The sequence below is a fragment of the Xiphias gladius genome, chromosome 15 (assembly GCF_016859285.1).
Source record: "Xiphias gladius isolate SHS-SW01 ecotype Sanya breed wild chromosome 15, ASM1685928v1, whole genome shotgun sequence".
NCBI lineage: Eukaryota > Metazoa > Chordata > Actinopteri > Istiophoriformes > Xiphiidae > Xiphias > Xiphias gladius.
The window spans coordinates 20,075,109-20,096,260 of NC_053414.1; the positions used below are offsets into that span (position 1 = coordinate 20,075,109).

The 21,152-nt window shown below is 42.6% G+C and overlaps 1 protein-coding gene across 2 annotated transcripts in view; it reads right to left on the reverse strand.

Annotated features, from left to right (window-relative positions):
- The window catches only part of usp43a (ubiquitin specific peptidase 43a), a 111,730-nt gene extending 91,350 nt beyond the window's left edge, over positions 1 to 20,380 (reverse strand). Inside the window, exons 1-2 of one of the 2 annotated variants that reach the window (XM_040146554.1) lie at positions 19,374 to 20,380; positions 10,988 to 11,149 (exon numbers count right to left, since the gene is read on the reverse strand). In XM_040146554.1, the coding sequence (XP_040002488.1) occupies positions 10,988 to 11,149; positions 19,374 to 19,988 (777 nt within the window). In that variant the 5' untranslated portion in view covers positions 19,989 to 20,380. The remainder of the gene's footprint in view (positions 1 to 10,987; positions 11,150 to 19,373) is intronic. The other variant, XM_040146555.1, reaches the window with a different exon arrangement.
- Between the last annotated feature and the right edge of the window lie 772 nt (positions 20,381 to 21,152).

The following is a 21,152-nucleotide window of genomic DNA, read 5'->3' on the forward strand; positions in this document are numbered from 1 at the left end:
TCTTTTACCTTTGTCTTTTTCTTTTAATTTGCTTCACTGAATTTCTAAAGAGATGAGACAAATTGACAGAGAGAAATGTGGTGACATAAATCAAGGTTAAACAGTGGAAGGGTGTCTCAAGTTTCTAAGCGAGCAGGAGCTTTTCCACGAGCACCACCGTATAGGCAGTGTCTAGTGTCATTTCAGAAGTGAAAAATAAGAATACTAAAGAGCTGTCAGAGCAATTTCATTCATAGGGCAAAGAAAAATGCAATACACACAGCAGCACAAACCCCACCAAAGAATCCACATCATATCTCCACAGAAGTCTAAAAGAGTTGCAGGAAGTAAATGTCAGTCATTGAGACATTACGTCAGGAAAGAAGCTTGAAAAAGACACTTGAACAGGGAAAGTGAATTATGAATGGAGCCATGGCAAGAAAGCGAAGGCAGAAATATATGTTGAGAAATATTTTTAAAAAGTGGAGGTTTCCGTCAAAGTTTCTTTCCCCCCTATCCTGTGTAAATGTTATTAGAGGGTAGGATAACACAGGGGAATTAACTTACCCCGTACACTCTGTCCAGACTGTTTCAAACTGATAAAATATAGAAAACTCTAACAAACACTCATAACACTGACATCATATTGCTTACTCACGTTTGTAAGTCATGTAATAAGTGCTGAAAAGAGAGTTGGTGTTGCGAAGGCCTTAACTACTCAACAGAAGCCAACAAAGCAACAGCGTGCTTGATGATTTCTTTTTCTACTTCAAATACTTTTCCCCATTTCTGCAACAGTAACAATCTTAAAAAACCAAATCACAAAAGAAAGACTTGTCACAAAAAAAAAAAAAAGAAAAAAGCACTGTCCACTATCTGTCCAGTACCAAACGACACATAGACAAAGTTAGCAACTATCGGGTGAACACAGTTGAGAATTTGGCAGCTAAGGGACCAGATATTTCCTTCAAGGCGTTGGTGGAGACCAAACCAGAGCTAGATGGAGAGTGAAATATTGATGGACAGGAACAAGACTTCAAATTAATGCTAATGTTGATCTATGTGTGCTGAATGTCTAAATAGGCAGTCGTTTGGCAATTGCCAGCACGTTCGCCTATGAACCTTATGAGGCGACAACACGACACTGTTGTTATTACAGCTTGTTGCACTGTCCCCAAGTGAAAAAAAAGTTTAAGTTTTAATAGTTGTCAACAAGAGATCTAGGTTTTTCTGACCTAGATATCCTGTGATAACTGAACTCATGTTGCAGTCTAGTTGTATAAGGCTACTAGCTGAAATTGGTAGGTTACAATTGAAGATCCCTGATGCTTCAGAAAACACCGATTTGGAACACCGCAGATGCCCAAATATGAACCTTTTCTGGTTTTATCTCCTTTATAAGTACTCCCCCTTGTTGCCATACTGTGTTGTAACAGATGTTTCTCAAGTGAGATACAGTGAAAAGACAGGAAAAACAGAGCTGCGTTTCACCCTGTATGCTGTGTGAGCATTTGTCACTGGATGTATGCTAGCATTCTGAAAGACAGCCCAACCTCCTTTCCCTCCTTCTTAATCTCTGTCACTTTATATCTTTTACCTTTGTCTTTTTCTTTTAATTTGCTTCACTGAATTTCTAAAGAGATGAGACAAATTGACAGAGAGAAATGTGGTGACATAAATCAAGGTTAAACAGTGGAAGGGTGTCTCAAGTTTCTAAGCGAGCAGGAGCTTTTCCACGAGCACCACCGTATAGGCAGTGTCTAGTGTCATTTCAGAAGTGAAAAATAAGAATACTAAAGAGCTGTCAGAGCAATTTCATTCATAGGGCAAAGAAAAATGCAATACACACAGCAGCACAAACCCCACCAAAGAATCCACATCATATCTCCACAGAAGTCTAAAAGAGTTGCAGGAAGTAAATGTCAGTCATTGAGACATTACGTCAGGAAAGAAGCTTGAAAAAGACACTTGAACAGGGAAAGTGAATTATGAATGGAGCCATGGCAAGAAAGCGAAGGCAGAAATATATGTTGAGAAATATTTTTAAAAAGTGGAGGTTTCCGTCAAAGTTTCTTTCCCCCCTATCCTGTGTAAATGTTATTAGAGGGTAGGATAACACAGGGGAATTAACTTACCCCGTACACTCTGTCCAGACTGTTTCAAACTGATAAAATATAGAAAACTCTAACAAACACTCATAACACTGACATCATATTGCTTACTCACGTTTGTAAGTCATGTAATAAGTGCTGAAAAGAGAGTTGGTGTTGCGAAGGCCTTAACTACTCAACAGAAGCCAACAAAGCAACAGCATGCTTGATGATTTATTTTTCTACTTCAAATACTTTTTCCCATTTCTGCAGCAGTAAAAATCTTAAAAAACCACATCACAAAAGAAAGACTTGTCACAAAAAAAAAAAAAAAGAAAACCCCAGGATGTCTCTTTCAAGAACCCTCACTCTCCCTCTGTCAGGAGGAATTTATGGCATCTCAGAAATGTCACTCGCAGTTAAAATCAGGCTGCTGGCCGAGTGAGGGGCGGTAGCTGTGGCAGGGGTTACACTGCTTTGACGTAACCTGTGAGAGATTGAGAGCACGACAAGAGAATGGGGGCTGAGCAGTGAAGGGTGAGGGCAAACAAATGGCAACTAAAAGCTTCACAATAGAACAACTTCACCAGGGGGGCAGGAAATGTTCTCTGGTGGCCACTTTTCCCCTCCATCCGTCGTTCTCTGATCCAGGCAAAGACATTGCTATATAACCTTAGTATAAAAGACTATGCCAGGATCAGCCTGATAATGACCCGACCCAACAGACATGGGGGGTCGGGAATAATAGTGAGCAACGGGGGCGAGAACTGCTTCTATCCACCATCTGGGAAGCCTCACAATGTCTCACCAAAAAAAGCAAGGTAAAATTTTGCTCAGCTAGTTTGACAACTTCTGTGACGTGATCCATGACATTGTCCTATAGCAGGAAAGCACATACATGCACAAGTATTAAGGCCTTGTCACACCGGAATTTAAAAATAATCTAATCAGAAGATCCACTTCAGGAGGAGAAATTAGTCTGCACGAATGTTCCATGTAGAGTTCAACTTTGATGAACTTTGGTGCGCAATACCAAGCTGTTTGGACAGTGCTGACCTCTTAGGGAACAGAGAGCCGGAGAGTCCAAAATAGAGGAAGTTTTCACAGCTTATTATCTGGGTTGCAGCCATTCACTTTTATTTCACATTCGTTGTCCAAGTATAAACTGTTCCACAACAGAGCAATGGTTTATTGAACAAAACGGTGTGTGAACAAAATGCCAGGGGAAAGTAAACAGAAACGGTAGAGAAAAAACAGACAGAAGCTGCGGGAGCTATTATGACTGACAAGCACTAGCCGGGCTGGGACAGCTCGTGAAGCAACAGTTAGTTTGCCAGCTTCCAGCCCCACCTGTTTCGCTTGAATAAGCGACTGTCATTTCGTGGTGTGACTGCCGCTTTATACCAAAAACCACGCACCGCTGGGCGCAACGTAACCCCCCCACACCACAGTATTTGAATGCCGCACACCGACACACACACTCACTGATTGGTCATTGCAAGAATGTATCGCACTATGATCACCTAATCTCACATAACCTATGTCTCGAAAGATAAAAATATTGTGTAGTCTGATCCTAGCATTACATGGTCTGTTGGTAATCAGTCAAATACTAATACTACTAATAATTTAATCTCTTGTATGTGTGAAGTAAAGTTTGTGTGCAATTCTAAATTCTGACTGAGTTTAAAGCTGTTAATCTGATAAATACACTAATTTATGTGTAAAATATTAACAACAACTTCTTGACTCTCTCTCAACCAAACTATATTCTCTGGGGAAAAAATAAGTTACTTGATTACTTCTTAAACCTGAAATTTTAAACAGAACTCCAACAGAGTGTTACTGTCATTCTGCAACAGCAATTACTTGCATGAATGTTTACAGTGATTTTATGAAACTCTTTGCTTTATGTTGTCCCATAACACCTCTTCATGAAAGGACATCCTTTCAACAAGCTTTTCTTAATTCTGTCATAGTTTTTGTTAAAAAGACTGACTGACAGACTGTTTTAAACTTTAGTTTTTACATAAAACAATTTTTTTGACAACAATCAAGGAGAGGGATGTGATCAGAGCATTGATGCCCTGATGGCCGACACTGATGAGGGAGACACCAGATCAAGGACCCATCAACCGCTCCCTGTTGAATCAGCTGACAGGCGGGGTCAAGGCAGGGTGCCTGTCAGCTGATTCATGTCATTCATCGATGTTTGCTCTCTACCCCCCCTGGAGAACATGTGTGACGTCCTGATTGGACTCTTTGTGGTTATTTCCTGTTTTATTTTGAAATCACATATATTATGTGTTCATGGTTGTTCATGGTTGTTTTACTTCCGGCCTTTGTTTTGTTTCTAGCCAGTTTTCTGTGTCACCTGTGTCTCATCAGCCAATTAGTCCTCTGTGCATATCTAGTCCAGTCTCTCCCCCTTTCACCCCACAGTCAGTCAAGCTTTCCAGCTGTCCTTATTTCTAGTTGAGTGTACATCATGTATGACCTCTTGCTTGTTTCTGACTTCTTGCATTTTTCCTGCTCCTTGCCTGTATTGTTTGCTACGCTGACTAACTTTGCATGTATGACCCCTGATTTTCAAGTCAAGACTCTGATTTTTGAACTCTTGCCTGGTCTCCTGTGTGGTCCCTTGATTTGAGTCTATCTCTGAGGTTGAAGATTGCTACAACATGAGCCCAGATTGCACGGAGAGCTATCAAACTATCAAACTATTTCTGTCCCTGTCGATATAAGGGCTAGTTCGCTTAACTACATCCTCTGACTTGATTTCAAAGTCCATGCATTTGGCTTCAGGGCAAGGATTTTTTTTTTTCTCACTCCCTCCACAGTCAACCCTCCTGGGGCAGAAAGGCCAACCACTATTTAAAATGGAATAATGCATACATAATGCTTTGGCACTGGTGTTGCATTGGCAATCTTCCTACTCACTACTGTCCACAGGGTGAGATGGATGACTTTTTAAATGCACTCACCCTAAATCCCACTCATGGCGGACCTGAGGAAAAATGTAACTGCGCTCCATGTGCTCAATTCAGTGAACACTGGGAAATTTATGCCACAAAGTGTGAGTTTGTTGGCTTGAGCCCCTTTTCTCAACAGAGACAACAGGATAGTTTAGCCAAACTTCCTCATATTTTGAGAACTACTGAGGCCTAAGTGGAGAATATAATGCACCAGTTCGGAGTATGATTGTGATCTTTAATATCAGGTGGCTCATAGGCAGTGGCAGCTACGTCCTGCACTGCAACCATAAAGTGAAGAAAAAGTCTCTCTCACTTGTAGCTAAAGCTATTCTTCCCTCTTTTCTAACACTTGCTGGAAGACAAAAGCTGCCATTTTGGCAGCATGTGAGCCAATTGAGATGACGCTAATCTGATCTTTTCAGCGCTTGCTTGTTTTTATTATATATTTAAATAGCTATTGTAACGCTGCTCGTCTATCACTGGCAGTGAGAAAAGAATGATTATTTGAGATGTTATTGTGCACAAAGCCATGACATCAATGTGGTCTTCTGTTAGCCGGCAAGGAATGCTGCTGATGTGGTGCCAGTGAAGCGAGAGATAAACCAAGCGAGTTCAGTGAGGTCCCATTGGAATGAGGATTAACATTACTGAGCTGCCTTCGTGTGTGTTCACAGCCTTGTTTTACGTAATTTTACTTTGGGTGGAGCGGCTGGATTGGTCACACTGCTCGTAGATCAGGTGTGCTGCACAAACAAGGTTTTTAACACTACTGGTACCTTCTGCATGGAACACTGTAACAAATCTACTTCTTTGCAAAGGTATGCACAGGATATTGCATAATGTACGACATCACTTATAAACTATTTACCACTTTGTTTATTTACACAAATACAACCTAATACAATCCAATACAACAGTTTTGCAATAAAAACTGCGTCAGAGAAGTTCAACTCTATGATAATTCTTGGAGGCTGTAGTTAGTGTTGGATTGTACTTGACTGCATTACATTTCTTCTAATGTTTTAACCTATACAGTCTTTCCCACAGAATTATATTCTATTTGTGGCAGTAGCTGACTGGGAGGGGGGGGTTTACCTGGTCTGTCTTTGTAAAATATCCACCGTTTCCACGTCTTGTAACGTATAACTGTCTGTAGACCCATCTCACGATAGCAGAAAAAACAGGTATGGGAGTAGAATATTAGATTTGTTTTATCTTTGGGAAGCTATATATGTAGTTATATATACATAAACATATACCTCACATCATCCAATAATTGCCCAGTTGTTCCGAATATATTCACAACCCTAATATGACTCACTGTGGTAAAGATGGTCATCTGTCTTCACCAGAAAAACAACAGCATATGTAAACAACATATGTTTTTGTTTTCCTGGCAATCAGTGTATAGCCTTCAGCAGAGAAAAATAGTGAAACACATACATGAATATGCACTTGCTCTACGAGCCGCTCATTACACTTGTTCTCAGAGAATTTCAACACATCTCCAGAGAATAAATCATGATGGGAATAAAAAAATGAGCCTGCAAAAATGTCACAACATCAGGGGGCTGTCAAAAAAATGTGACAGAGGCAGTTAATGCACAGGTTGAAAGGAAAAAAAATTTAGTCACTACAATGCAAAGAGCTGTTCTCATACATAAGTTGTTAACAGTCTTAAATACAGCTCAGTATTTGATATACATGCCGTCGTTAAAGTTATCTTAACCAAACAAGCCACTGATACACTGAACAAACTGAAGTGATACGTTTAGAAAGATTTTCTGATGTTAAAAAAAAAAAAGAGCATAGGAAAAATTGATATGATAAAACAACAGTTTGACAGTTGTGTCCTCAACAGGGTAAAGATGTAGAAAATGTCAAATTTTATTTGGATTTAGTCTGTTTCATCTGTGTCTGTTCCACCACAGTTCATATATAAAATTATAACTCAGTTAAGTCGATACAAAATAGAGGGCTTTGCAGAAGAAACAACAAGTCCCGTACGTGGGTGAGGAGAAGTATGAGGGTGAACTGCAGACCAAGGTGCCATTCACTAAATGTCTATGAAACAGACAGAGACACTGTTGACGCTGTCAAGTTTCAGTCAGCTCAGCATTACCTGTATCATCCTAGATGCCTGTTTCCCAGGTTCCAGTGACAGACAAAGCAATCAAAGTCACTTTCCTGCCTCCCTCTCCCTCTACTCCCCAATTCAGCCACCACTCCATCTTACTTTACGTCTATCCTTCCCCCCTGCCAGAAGACTTCAATTATCATCTGATTTGCAGAGGTTCTGTGGAAGGATCCACAGTCTTCTTTCTCTCCTTGTTCATCTCAGCATTTACAGAATTTTCTAAGTGAATCAACATGGTCAAAAGGGCTTTTGCAAGGCACTAATTAAGACACTTTTTGATGCTTTTATCAAAGAAAAAGCTGAGAGTGAGGAGTCTGTGACTTTCCTCATTTTCAAGAGGTTCCTGATGCTAAACATTGCAATATTTGGAGTTCTTGTCAAATACCCCATTCGCCAGTTTCACCACCTGGGTCGGACACGGGTCAAACTACGTATGGCTTTGAAAGAAACAGGAAAACAGAACGAGAGAGGAGACAGAAAAAGAAATACAAAGAGCACACAAGCAAAAGGGACGGAGCTTGTGTACGGGTAAAGAGGTTAGACTTACGCTTAACTTTTATTTAGTGATTATTTAGTGTTATTCAGTGTAATTCGATGTTTTTTTTTATTATTGAAGTGTATGGAACCTCACTAGAGATTGTGCTAACAGCAGCAACCAGAGTGACAGCTGCCTCATATGACTGGGTTCAAGCATGTGTTGAGTAGACCACGTGAACATCTGCCGTATGAAAGGGGTATAATACATTGTTGGGATGATTTTAAGAGTTTACCACAAATACATCATGGCTACCAGGGAGATGAGTGTCGACAAAGTGGCGTCACTGTCAGGGATTTGTTAATTAACTTAATGTCTAAAACACTCATCACAGAGTATGAGGTGTAGATAAAAAAGGTAAAGCTAGTTACAGATTGTCTCTAAGAAATGAAAGTTACCTGATTTCAGCCCATTGTATGAGTGACTGCATGGGACTGCAGTTTAAGTGTGCGTAAATGCGTTCTGTGCGTATTAGTTTATGTTTGTTTATGCTTTTTATCTGTTTTTGAAAACGTTTCATACGCAGATGGGATCACCCGATTTTCTAAACCCATAGAGGAGCATGTAATCTCCGAAGCTGAAGTTCCAAGATTTTCATGTTACATCAGCAGTATAAGCATGAGCGCACTGTGCTACATGAATGAAATCAATTTACGGGAAGGGGGGACGAGCAATCCATTTCAGAAAATCAGACATTTTCCCTCCTATAGGGAAAAAGCCCTCGATTTTCTTCTTCTCTGCCTCATAGCAGCCGCGGTGGAAAGCTGGCTTTATGATACCATGATTCACTGGCAGCCTAATGAGAGCCACAGCCCTAAGCTCTTTATGTGGCATAAAGGCTGCCTCTATTAGTGCTGCTGTCAGAGAGAGGGAGCAGGGCATTGGGTGGCAGCGCAGTGACAATTCAGCTCATAACATTTACTAATAGGACTGGAGGTCATCAGCTGACAGCCCAGTGAGGCCCAGAGTGGAGGAAGAACCAGCAGCGCTGCTGCCAAACTCCAGGCCGACTAAGAGAGACAGGATGATACTTAGCAAATGTAATTAAACACGATGTTTGGCGCACGGGGAACTGATCACAGCAAGTCTTCGTATTCAGTATATAATATCGTAATGTGAGCACAAACACACAAATGTGCGTAAATACTGGGGAACTCCTTCCCCACTACAGTTAGACAATAGTCACTGATGGAGGTAAATGTAATTTGAGACATTGTGAAATTCATTAAAATAGAAAATGGATAAGTGTGCATTTATATAATATCTGTTTTCTAGACTCGTGAACTGAAATCCCTTTTTTGGATCATCTGTCAAGAGCTGGTAAAGTTATGTACATGCCAGGAATCATTTTAAAATAAACAGTACAGTAGAACAGTAGAAATATCCATCAACCTGCAGTGCTGTTTTGTGTATGGAGTCAGAGACTACAGTAAATAGAGAAACAAGAGAAAATTTAGTGTTTTAATTTACAACTTGCTCACACTCACCACTGCTGATGCATATCATTTTAAGTTTCAGCTTGAATCTGAATAATTAACCACCCACACAACAAAGAAACAAATGTTTTGGTGCTACTATGTTGTGCACAAACACTGTAAATGTACTGTAGTTGTATTAATGTGTATTTTTTGTGCACTTCAGCCCTATCCAGTACATTTATCCACCAAAGCCATATTTTCATCCACTCCTTCGTGATGTGTCTGCCCTTCATTCACTCTCACCGGATCACATCCAGTCCTGGCTAATTTCCAAGTGAAAGGTTGCAAGGTCAAAGTCCCACATCAGAGGCAGAGACAAAGACAGAGAGCGAGAGGGGGGGGACGACTTCCTGCCTCTTCATTGCAAGAGTCACAGCACACACAGGTTCATTTCAGCCCAAGACCCACTGGGTTTCAGTTAAACTGCAGGTGGAGGAACCACAGCAGCACTCAGATTGCTGCAATGCTTACTCTTCACAGAAACAGCTCCACTTTGAGCTCCAGTCTGGGACATTCGGGGTTACTTAGCTGGAGTGCCAAATAGTGTTGTGCTCCTGCTATCATTTCACAGAAGGTTGGCCACGGAGCAGACCACGGGTGAGGTCTGCCATACTGAGTTTCAGATATCAGCTTAATTTCCAAGCTGATCATACAACCACATCTCAAACTGATGCACTGCTCTCCTTACACAATAGCCTTGGTGTTTCATACAACACGATTCTTCAACTAAAGTTGGATAATAATGGCATCTGCTCTCTTGCAAAAAAATTAAGGGAAGTTCGACAGGGTTTCGCGCAACCTGAATGTGCCAGATGGAGGCTGACATGGAGCAGCAGATTTCTGAATCATTTGTGCAGTAAAGAAAAAGACAAAAAGGAATTTGGAGAAAAGACTGGCCGGCAAGATTCAAGCAGTGAGTGTAATCTGCAGAGAGTGTTGGAGGTCAATTTAAAGGCTCAAGTTTTGAATTCTATAGAGCCTATCTATTGTAAAAACACTAATATTTCTATAATAACGTTGTATAAATACTGTATTGTATTTATTCAAACTTAACAACACCATTAAAACCACTTTTTAAAAAAATATAAATTCTTCTAGGTTTCTTTCCAAGTTCTTATCGGCTACAACTGAACACATCTCTCAGAAGTTCATTTAAGGAGGTTACCTCAGAAACTTGTTTGGAACCACAAGTGTAAATCTCTGCTTTTGTCGTACTGAGCCCACTTGGTGACAGCCAACTTACGTAGAGAGCTGGCTGTTGTTAGCAGGCAAAGATCAATATATTTCCATCTGCCAAAATTAAGATGAAAAACACTCGAAAACAGAATGAGCTATGGCGGTACTTCGAACTTTTGAAGTAGGTTATTATGCTGTTAATGGCTCCTCAATTGAACATAATGTAAAAAAAATGATCTTGGTTAGTTAAAAACTATAATTACTATACATTGTCATTCCGGTGAGTACATTACTTAAAGTTTGGGAAGTTGTTAAGAAAATTAGCCTAGGAAAAAAAACAAACCTTTGCACAAATTTGTTGTTAGCATTGAGGTCAACTATACAGATCCATGGAAGCTTTGCGTGTGTTCCTGTGTGGGCGTGAGATAGAGAGAGAGAGGAAAGGAAACACGTGACGAGACTCAAGAGGCGACCACTCTTACACCCAAAGATCAAGTCAGGTTTCATTACAAAATGGTACGCAGTACCTACAATATAAGCAATTATTGAGCTTAATCACTGATCACATTTAGCATTTAAGCCGGTCAAGGCAATAAACACCAGCGATGTGGACTCACCTTGGCACTCGCTTTGGTCTTGCTGCTGCTGCTGCTGCTGCTGTTGTTGTTGGGGCTTGGACTGGCATCTTCATGAACTCTGTCCAAAAGCCAGAGGAGGAACTCGAGGGCATCGTGCTGAGAGTTTCCCCGAAACTGAGAGCCGTATTTGGCCACTATGCTCTGGAGAGAGGAGAGACATCATAATTAATCTGTCACTTTGGGTGATTTCAAAAGTCATTACGTATTGACATCCTTCCTGACAAAATGAGGTCATGATCAAGTTGAGCACGGGAATCTGTCATTTGTAAGTTAGAGTTAGTTTGACTTGGAGCATTCAGGAGAGAGATGGAAAAAAGCAGGGACATTTCTCTCACATCATCACTTAATGCAGACTCATTTAATAACATCCGTTAGACATGATTTGGCTATGATAAGATCATGTACTAAAAATCCTTCATAATTCTCTCTGGACACTGTACTCTGGAAAAAAAAAAAAAAGAGCTTTTAATGATATCTGAAAAGTGTCAAGTCTGAGCAGAGAACGGGTGCAAAGTGGACACCAGGTGCATGCAGCAAATCAGACTATCCCCAAAAGACATTCCAACAATGTTCACTGTATTCTCAGATAGGGCTGCGACTAATAATTAATTCCTTGGTTAAGCGAATTATCATTTGGTCTATAAAATAGAAAAAAGTGAAAAATGAAAAATAATAATAATATTTTCATTTTGTTTTCTTGGAAAATGACCAAAACAATTATTTGAGTATTAAAACAGTTATCTTTCTGTCCATTGACTAATCGTCACAGCTCTATTCGCAGATATCACGTAATATCTTCGGTCTTACAAGAACTTTAGATCAAAAAGAGCCTACACAGATCTTGAAGTCAGTCTGTTGTATTATACCCTCTCAATGCATTCATTTATCTGGTATATGCATACTTGTATGCATACAGTTTCAGGCCTATTTTTTTCTGTTTTATTTCTCCAAATTAGTGAAGCTAAACCAATTGTTTCCACTTGTTTCCACTTGTTTTCAAATATGTTGTGTTTGCCTCTGTGCGTGTGCACGTGTCTATTCAGAGAAAGAGTAAGAGAGAAACAAAACATCTGTGGTTTATTTACAGCACAGTACCATGACTAAAATTAATCATATAATTGCAGAGAACCACAATCGCACCAATCTTAAATGATATTGCAACTCTTCTGCCAAATTTGCCGAATCAAATTGGCAGATCTGATCTGATCAGATCTGATCACTGATGACTGGCTGCACGTTGTCAGTTCTAAAACAAACTGTCAAGCCCTGTCAAGCCATTTATATTAAATTCAGATTCAAGACTTTGTAGTTTCACTTGTTTCAATAATATACAGGGCATAAACATATCAGAATAAGACACATTACTCCACTTATATCAAGAAAACTGACAGTTCAAACTGTTGCTCTTACTTAGCATTGGGAAAAAGTGAATTACTTCATCCATAATGCACCCAGACTGCTATTTTTTTTATTTACACAACAGCATCAATAAACAAAATTAGACACATCAGTACTCAGTATCAGTAAGGGCCATTTGTGGTGCCCAAAAATATCTTAAGAAATTGTTCTCTAAACACATTCTTGACTCATATAAAAGATATCCTTAAACCTGACAGGTGTTATTAGAGAAAAGGAAGTCTGTCTAATTCAACTATGAGGGAAGTGTTGTGTTTATAAGTCAGACAGAGAAAAAGACAGAAAAAACTAATGACAGAATGAACACTACTCTAGGTGGCTACTTCTACTTCTCTTCATCCCTCTCCCTCTGTGTGTGAGACTGACAGGATCCAGGCTCTGCTCCACACCTCATTAAAAATCACCACATCATACCTGCAGTATCCCAGTATCTAAATATAAACAAGGTGGTGACCCCCCCCCCTGCAACACACACACACACACACACACACACACACACACACACACACACACACACACACACACACACATATACCCCCTCCCCACTCCACCCGATGGAGACAGCCCGCTAATGAGCTTCATCACTATGAGGAAGCACTGACAGGGGATGGAGGGATGAGGGACAGATGGAGAGAGGGAGCAGTGGGGTAAGGGAGGGATGCTGGCGGAGTTTCAACAGACCTGCGAGTGTTTTTCCTTCTCCTTGTCGGAAAGACGGCGCAGTTGTGGTTGGCCCAGAAGTGAAAAGTGAGAAAACAGAGGCAGTACAGTTTTTCAAAGCTACCATCTAAATAAGAGAAGGAGAATTTCCAAGGTTACCAGAACCTGGCTGAGTCTGGGCACAGAAACCTGATGACATCAAGAGCTTCTAACTTCACTAAGAGGAGGGGGTGACTTCTGCCCTGGTCTCACCTCGGCTGTTGTCTCCCCATCACTTTTCTCTCTGTTTGACTATGTGTATGTGTGTCACCGTCGCAGCCGAGAATGGCAGTTTTGCTCATCTCTTTGATTTCTGTTTACAGTTCTGTCTCTCAGAGCGTCTCTGGTGAAATGTACCACACAGCCTCGAAGTCACTTAAAAAGATTTGGCAAAGTTGTATTCCCAAGCATCAAGTCTTTTTTTAATTGGTTTCTTGTAAAGGGAGAAATGAATAAAAGAAAATTCTTCAGACTGAGGAGGGCTGGAGATACAAAGAAGAGAATAGGAAATGCGTTGAAATGTTGAGTTCCTCTGCAAACACTAGCAATGTTCGAAGCTGACCTGGGCACAGCTCTGGCTGGATCTAAAGTGTTTGTTGAGCAAACACTTCAGGGCTAGTCAAGGAGAGGATAAAAGCAGGCAGGAGGGTCAACTTGAGGTAGCACAGAACTTTTTGTAAGAGCTATTGATCAGTGTAGACCGAAGGTCTGATTCCTAGCCCAGACCCGATGTGGTGGGTTGAGGCAGAATTTCCCCTAATTCTCTCAGGCTTGAAGCAACCTTTGTTTCATTTATTGACTTTATTCATCATCAAATAGGAGAATGTGAAACACGGCTGTGAAGGCTATTTACTTTATTTCTGTTCTACTTTATTTCAAATGAGCAGATTTCAGATGATTTCAGAAGAATAGCGGGCATCTTTACAGAATCTTCACAGATATACAGTAGTTGACCTAATTGTTCACTAGATGATTCAGTTTTTGAATTTAATATTTACTGTTGATACCTAGCTCCCACCTATATTATTAAACTGGAGCTCCACTCCATCAAGGTCTTAGATGGTTTTTTGGACCCAATCAGAAGTCTAGCCCCGAGCAAACCCGGGCACAATTGAGCACAGGAGTTCAGGGTCTGATTCAGGGGGCAGATTTTCTGACTTAGCAAAGGGAGCGAAACAAAAGAATCAAGGACTCACAGCTTTTCCACAAACAAAGAAAGCATCAAAGAGGAAGAAAGCATTAAAGATAAAGATAACAGAATGACAAAAGACAGACATAAACCTGCGCAGTCTCCACAGCAGGGGTCATGACCTCCCAGCGGTCAGCGGAGGCAGGGCTGCACTCCCCTGCTTCCATACCCAGATGTCTGTCTTAGTGTCCTATATGACCCCCCACCCCCTGTGCCATCCTCCCCACATCCATCCTCCTACTCTGTAAACAATGACGGAACAGAGTGCTGGCAGGCCAGGAATTTACTATAAACATACATCAAGCAAATGACCCTCCTCTCTCTCCCTAAAAAACCCATCTACACCACCACACCTCATCGTGGTCCAGCCTGCCAAACAGGCCTGGATGGATTCCTCAGTTATAGACAGAGGGATAGTGACAAATTATGGCAGGGAATAACCTTAAGAGGAGTTGCACGCACTCTTCCACACACACCATTCATTCCCATCACAGGTGTGGCTGGAATGAGGCTGGAAAAAAATCTGTCATTACTGGCTGCTCCATTTTCTGTTTCATTTTTCAGTGGCCTGGTGTTGCCAGCTCACCTCTGCTGTCAGAACAGACCAGACGCAGGGCAGTCATCACTTACAGCCTCTACTTATACCACTCTTTCTCCCCTCATGCTGTGTTTCATCTATCCCTTTTTCTCTCTCTCTCTCTCACACACACACACGCACACACACACACACACACACACACACACACACACACACACACACACAGTGTAGCGCCTGTCCTCCCCTGCCTCCTCCTTCTACAATCTTTCCAAGCCTAAACTAATTCAACCTAGTCTTTCCTGTGATTTGCTAGGCCACACTGGATTCACCTGCAGACAACAGCAGACAACAGGCAGGTATTTTTGATGACAAATCTAAACGGTACATGTCGGAATCAGACCTATCTTCTCTCTAGGATTATGAGAAGCTTGGAAATCCTTCAATAAAAGGTGCCCGCACGTCAACGCCGAACAAAGCCTGCATGTCCACAGATGTCCCTAGCGCAGGATTTATAGGCGATCAGTAAGAAATAAGAAGGGATGGGAGATGATGGAAATAATCGCCTCTGAATGGTTTACAGCCCATAGAAGGCTCCCTGGGCTCTACTGAAACTAAGAAATTGAGGATTCACAGCTTAGATTTGTAAATACGCTACTGTGTACACAACTGAGAGTGTAGGAAGCTGTATCTGTCACACTATCAAGAGCTGTAGGAACATATATGCCATTTCAATATGCTTCCCCTCGGTGAGATAAAGTAGGAAAGTCATGCCAGACTCTCGTCCATGATTCGGTGATTGCAGTCTCACACCCCAGAGCAGTAAAGATTGATTTATTCCCACGGCTTCCTACACAGTGTCATTCAGGTTTGGTACATAAATCATGGGAGGGATACTAAACCTGGTGGAAAATGGTCTCATATTGTAGTTCTTACACAGATACAGCACAGACGCACTTCTCATTGTGTCTCTTTATTGCTTTTTGTCACAGCAGTGTAGGTATAATGGAGTGTGGCTCACTGAGTCGAGGGAATGCATGCTGCTTCCAAACAGCATATGGTGGCTCTGTTACAGTACTCGTGAGTGGTCTAGCTAGTGTTTCAGAAGTGTGAGATGAGGCGTTTTTAAGGATTATTACTTCACATTCACTTCAGCGGCTGAGACACAGATCCTACTGCATGTCTGCGGCCAAATATAATATACACTGATTATTACATCTATTGTGTGCTTAAGGGTGCACAATAGATCTTCTAGCCTCATACTGAGAGTCCAGGTGGTACATATCCCGACTGCTATGTGCGCGTGTGTCTGTCTACAAACAATGTGTACATTTTCAGCAGCGAGAGTGAGAATGAGACTGGTCACTGAAGGAGAGCAGAGACGAGAAAAGACAAACAAACTATCAGTCTCACTGCCCCTGCCTCACTGTCACACACTTCCTGCACTCCCAGAACAAACAGGACTGCGTAAAACACCAGGCTTCATCTCTCCAGCTGAGCTCCTCTGGCCTCACAGAGCTGCATCCTGTCAAGCGTAAAAAGATGAATCCGGGCTCCTCGCTACAACTTCTAAAAGTAGTTACTGTGTTGTTAAATCCTTTAGGTCAAGAGTATAAGGCAGTAAAAGGAAAAGTGCTCGCTCTGTCATCAAGTCAAACTGATGTAGACAACTTGTAGGCCAACCAATAAAAGGACACTTAATCCCTCTAGATTTCATCAACATCAAATGTGAAGTGAGGCAGTTATGGTAAAGTTGGATATTTTGACCTTTAAATGCAGCACCTCCATTGGGCTGATCACTGCCATTTGTACGAACAGCTGCATTTGGGAGCACATATTCTTTGTTTTGAATGTTTATTCACCGCAGAGTATGACACACATACTGCACTTTGATTTGTCAAAGGCAAACAATGTAAAACTCCAAGTCAAACTTTTAGGGAAGATGCATCCACTATTTAAATGCCGACTTAAATTCCTGTTGTGTCTTTGCAAAAAGCCTGAGTTCATTCTGGTACCTTCAGGTGAGACACCAGGAATTCTACTGGGGGGAGGGTCTTGTGAGGGTCACCGGAGGGGCGATATGTTTTGTTTTCCAGCAATGTCTCTCCCTCCCTCTTTCTCTTTTTCTCTTCCTCTGAGTGCACACCATCTGAGGCATCTCAGCAGGGGGGCATCCTCCTTTTCCAGGCTGAATGCACTTGCTATAGTAAACATCCTCTCTCCTGCTTCACCCTGGGATGAGCAGACAGACACAAATCACTGTGTTGATGCAATGGGGCGAGACGAAAAAAGGTGAGTGAAGGACGTGCTTTCTTTATTTTTTTTATTGCATCCAGCTATGATGAGAGATATTAAAGCAAAATAGAGGAAAGATTGAATAGCTCTGTTTAAACACAGGGCAGCCCATTCGGACATCAAGTTCAAGGGTATTTCCTTCCAGCAGGTGGCCATCACAGTGACTGATATCAACCACCATTTTTTATCCCCACGCTTACAGTTTAAATTAAATCCGTATGATGGCCCATCAGGAGATTCTGTGTATTTTTTTCATATATTTGGCACTGTATGAAAAACTAGCCCCTTCAACTCACGATGCCTCAGTCAATCAATCAATCATCGTGTGCAAACTGTAAGCAAGAGCCAATTCAACAGAGGTAAATAAAGAGTATTAAGTTAAGTATTAACTCCACACCCGAAAACCTTCGAAGACCTTGTGTGATATCATGTTTTACCTATCACAATCTTTTTTATTATTTTTTTAAAGTAAGCAGAAACTCCCTAACTGAAGCTGCACGTGACAAGAGTTTGAAATCTGTTCTTTAAATCTTACATGCGTGCAGGTTCTCCGCATTAATGATCCATAACACCATGACTCCTCTTCTTAGATTAAAAAAAACGTAAAGCCCCTCTTCTGTATTAATCACTACCTTTCCCTACAGCTTTGGAATGCACTGCACTTGCTCTCATACGCGTTATTAATTTATTACAAACTTGTGGTTGTAGGCGAGGAACAGAGCCCTATCCACAGTCACTGTCGAGAATATCACACTTCTCTATCATAAATGACATCCCGCTCTGTCTTCCCAAGCGTGAGCCTGCGTGATTGTGTGTGTTTTCGTGCGCACGTCGCACAAAGCCTCCTCTACAACTTCCCCCGGGGTGTTGATGCAACAGTAGCAGTTTACCACTGAGTAAGTCTGCTGGTTGACTGTCATCCAATAAGCCCAGAGGGAAGGCCGGGGGCCCTGCTGCCCTGACTCACAACAGCCATGAGCGACTACAGCAGCAAGAACACTCCCGTGTCTCAGTGTGTGACCACTTGTTGATTTAACACATTATTTGACAGGTAACGATGCACCTGTGATGTAGTCTCTACACAGGAATGTTTGACCCCTCCTCTGTCCACATAACAGCCGGGGAATGCAGGCAAACCACCTCAAGTGCTGCACTGTCGGGGCAGGTGAGTAAAATGGAGAAATCGCAACCTGCATGTAATTAGTAACCACATGGCATGCAGACATAGAACTACCACTGCTTCAACAAACAATATTAAAATGTTGAAGCCATGAGGCATAGTGGTGAGGTGTTTTTCTTATTACTTCCTCACATGAATATTGGTTGTGTCCTCTACTAAAATACTCAAACACGACCTGAGTGCCTTTATCCACGGAAAGGGGACACACAGGTAGACAGCTGCCCTCTGAACCGCATTCAATGAAGTGCACACGTGACGTGTTTATTCAAATATTTGTTTTGCCAATAAAGACTGTAATAGTTGTTAATGCTGCTTACAAATCCCGGAAGATCCTCCTATACCTGCCGGCATGGTAGGCGTGCTGCTGAGTAGTGGCAGGGTACAGGACATACATGTCGCACTAAAGCCAATAATGACTGTGTGCTGAGGCAAATAACCAGTTCAGCTAGCAACCCAGAAACCTGCCGGTTCTCCTGGGCTGTGAATACAACCTGGTTGCAGGTTGCTGTGCGTCAACTATGTAATTTGGGCTCATTTGATTGAAAATGCCTTACGACCCTGGGATTGTGGTTTTAGTGACAAATGTGCAGTTAATCAGATAATCAAAAACCAGTTGACACACAGTTAAGTTGGGTGTTTCAGGCCCCCTGGGTGCCTGGGGCCCAGGCCTACTTTGTCCAGATGGGCATATACATCCAGCCTTACCTGTATCCAACTACCTGAATATTAGTAGGTAAACATTTAATTCTTATTTATAGCCATTAAAGTAATTGGGACTTAGACTGACTATAGAAACACGTGTATTTAACTGCAACACTGGCTAATATTCCCAAGAGGAAATAATTGGAAACTTGTTGGAGAAACTACAACTACATAAACACTATCAATCATGTCACGCCCCCTCAATGGTGTAGCAGAAACTTCAGCTTGCTCAAAACAGCTCTCTCCACTGCGGTAAATCTGTAGATATTAACACATACAACTACAAAAAACAACGACGACGACAGCGACAACCCAGTAAATAAACATCCCTCGCTCTCTCTGTCCTCACCTTGAACTCCACAGACAGCTGCGGCGTGTACTCCAGCGTCCACAGCGCTCGGACCAGCGACGCCAGCTGCTCGGTCACCTCTCCCCTGGCGGTCTGCGGCGCCTCTCCTCTCACCTCCCCGTTCACCCTCCCGTGGCACGTCTCCGATTTGTACTGCTCCAGCCCGAGGTACTCGGCTAGCAGGTCCGTGTTGCTGAGGCACTGAACCACGGCGTTCATGAAACAGGTGTTGCCGTGGTTCTTCAGTCCCAGCACCCCGGGGGTCTTGTCGCCGTAGCACCACGACAGCCTCTCTTTCACCGAGCCGTGAGAGCAGGACGCCGCGGAGCTCTTCTTCGCGGTTCCCTCCCTGGCGATCTGCGAGCCGTCGTCTTTGAAACCCCCCGAAGCGCTTTGCCCGAAGCCGCCGTCGTCGTCCTCTGCGTCCGGCGGTTCCGCGTCGCCAAAGTGCGCCAAAGTGCCCAAAGTTTTAAGGATCCTTCCCATGAAATTCCCGAAAGATCGCAACGATTTCCTCCTGATAAACCTCCCGGTTTTGTATTTCTTGTCTTTCCGCGTTGCCGATTTGGGTTTCATGGGTTGTTTCCTTACCTTGTTTTCCTTGCGGGTATCCATGGCTCTGTTACTTGCTGGGACCGAGAGAAAATGAAACAGGCTGTGGAGTCGCACCTGTCTGCCTGGCTGTCGTCTACTCCTCCTCCTCCTCCTCCTCCTCCTCTTTCCCTCTCTCCACAAACCCTACCGCTGTGGTGGCACCGATGCGGTGCCAATAAGGCACATGATTACTGACTTCATTCCCTTCACATTCCGGTCATTTTCCCAGTACGTTCTTTTCACCGGTCTGCGCGTTTGGATGGGGGGGCGCTCTCTCTCCAGGGACCACAGAGATGAGCAGCTTTCCTCCCTCCACACCGCAGGTTCAATTGCACTTCCTCATCGATGGCTCTCAGCGCAGGATCGAGCGCCCGGTGGTCTCGCTCGCTCTCCCTACCACTACTCCTCCCTCCCTTCTGTCCTGTCTATGGAGCTACAATGAACAAGTCTCTATTTGGGGGGGGGGTCCTCTCTAACGCCCGCCCCTCGCTCAGGAATTTAATTAACCTGGATAACAATTCATAAGTTTATCGCATGAGAAAGGTGTACACAGTGAGCAGTAAATCCTTTTTAGACCAGTCACTCCCTGTTAGTGGGATGGTAACTTTACATGTCTTGTTTACTCCTCTGTGAACAAGGAAGTTGTTGTCTTTAATAGAGGCGGCTGAGGAGGTAGAGCGGGAAGGTCCACGAACCGGAAGGTCGGTGGTTCGATCCCCGACTCCCCCAGACCGCACGTCGAATTGTGCTTGGGCTGGAACCCCAGGTCGCCTCCGATGTATCATCTGTGTGTGGATATAGATAGCGCTGTTTGAATAGAAAAAACGCTGTATTAATGTGTGTGTATGTGAGAGTGAATGGGTCAATGTGGCAGTAGTGTGGCATAAGACTTGAAAAGCTATGTAAGTGCAGCCCAATAGGTGACAAGCACTGTGGCCTTAAACTGCCTCCTGTAGGACCAATCATAACATCATCCGGCTTAAAATCTTTAGAGGGTGTCGAAGAAGACACCTCTGGCATTTGTTGGATATTGCTTGATAGTAAGAGTATGGACTCATTAGTACAGTATGACCCATGATCCCTAAACTTCTCCATCGCCACCTGTAAGACAAGTCCCTCATGTCTCTACATGCACAGTCGCAGAGTAGGAATTTTAGGGTCCCTTGTTTTGCTGTGCATAGTATG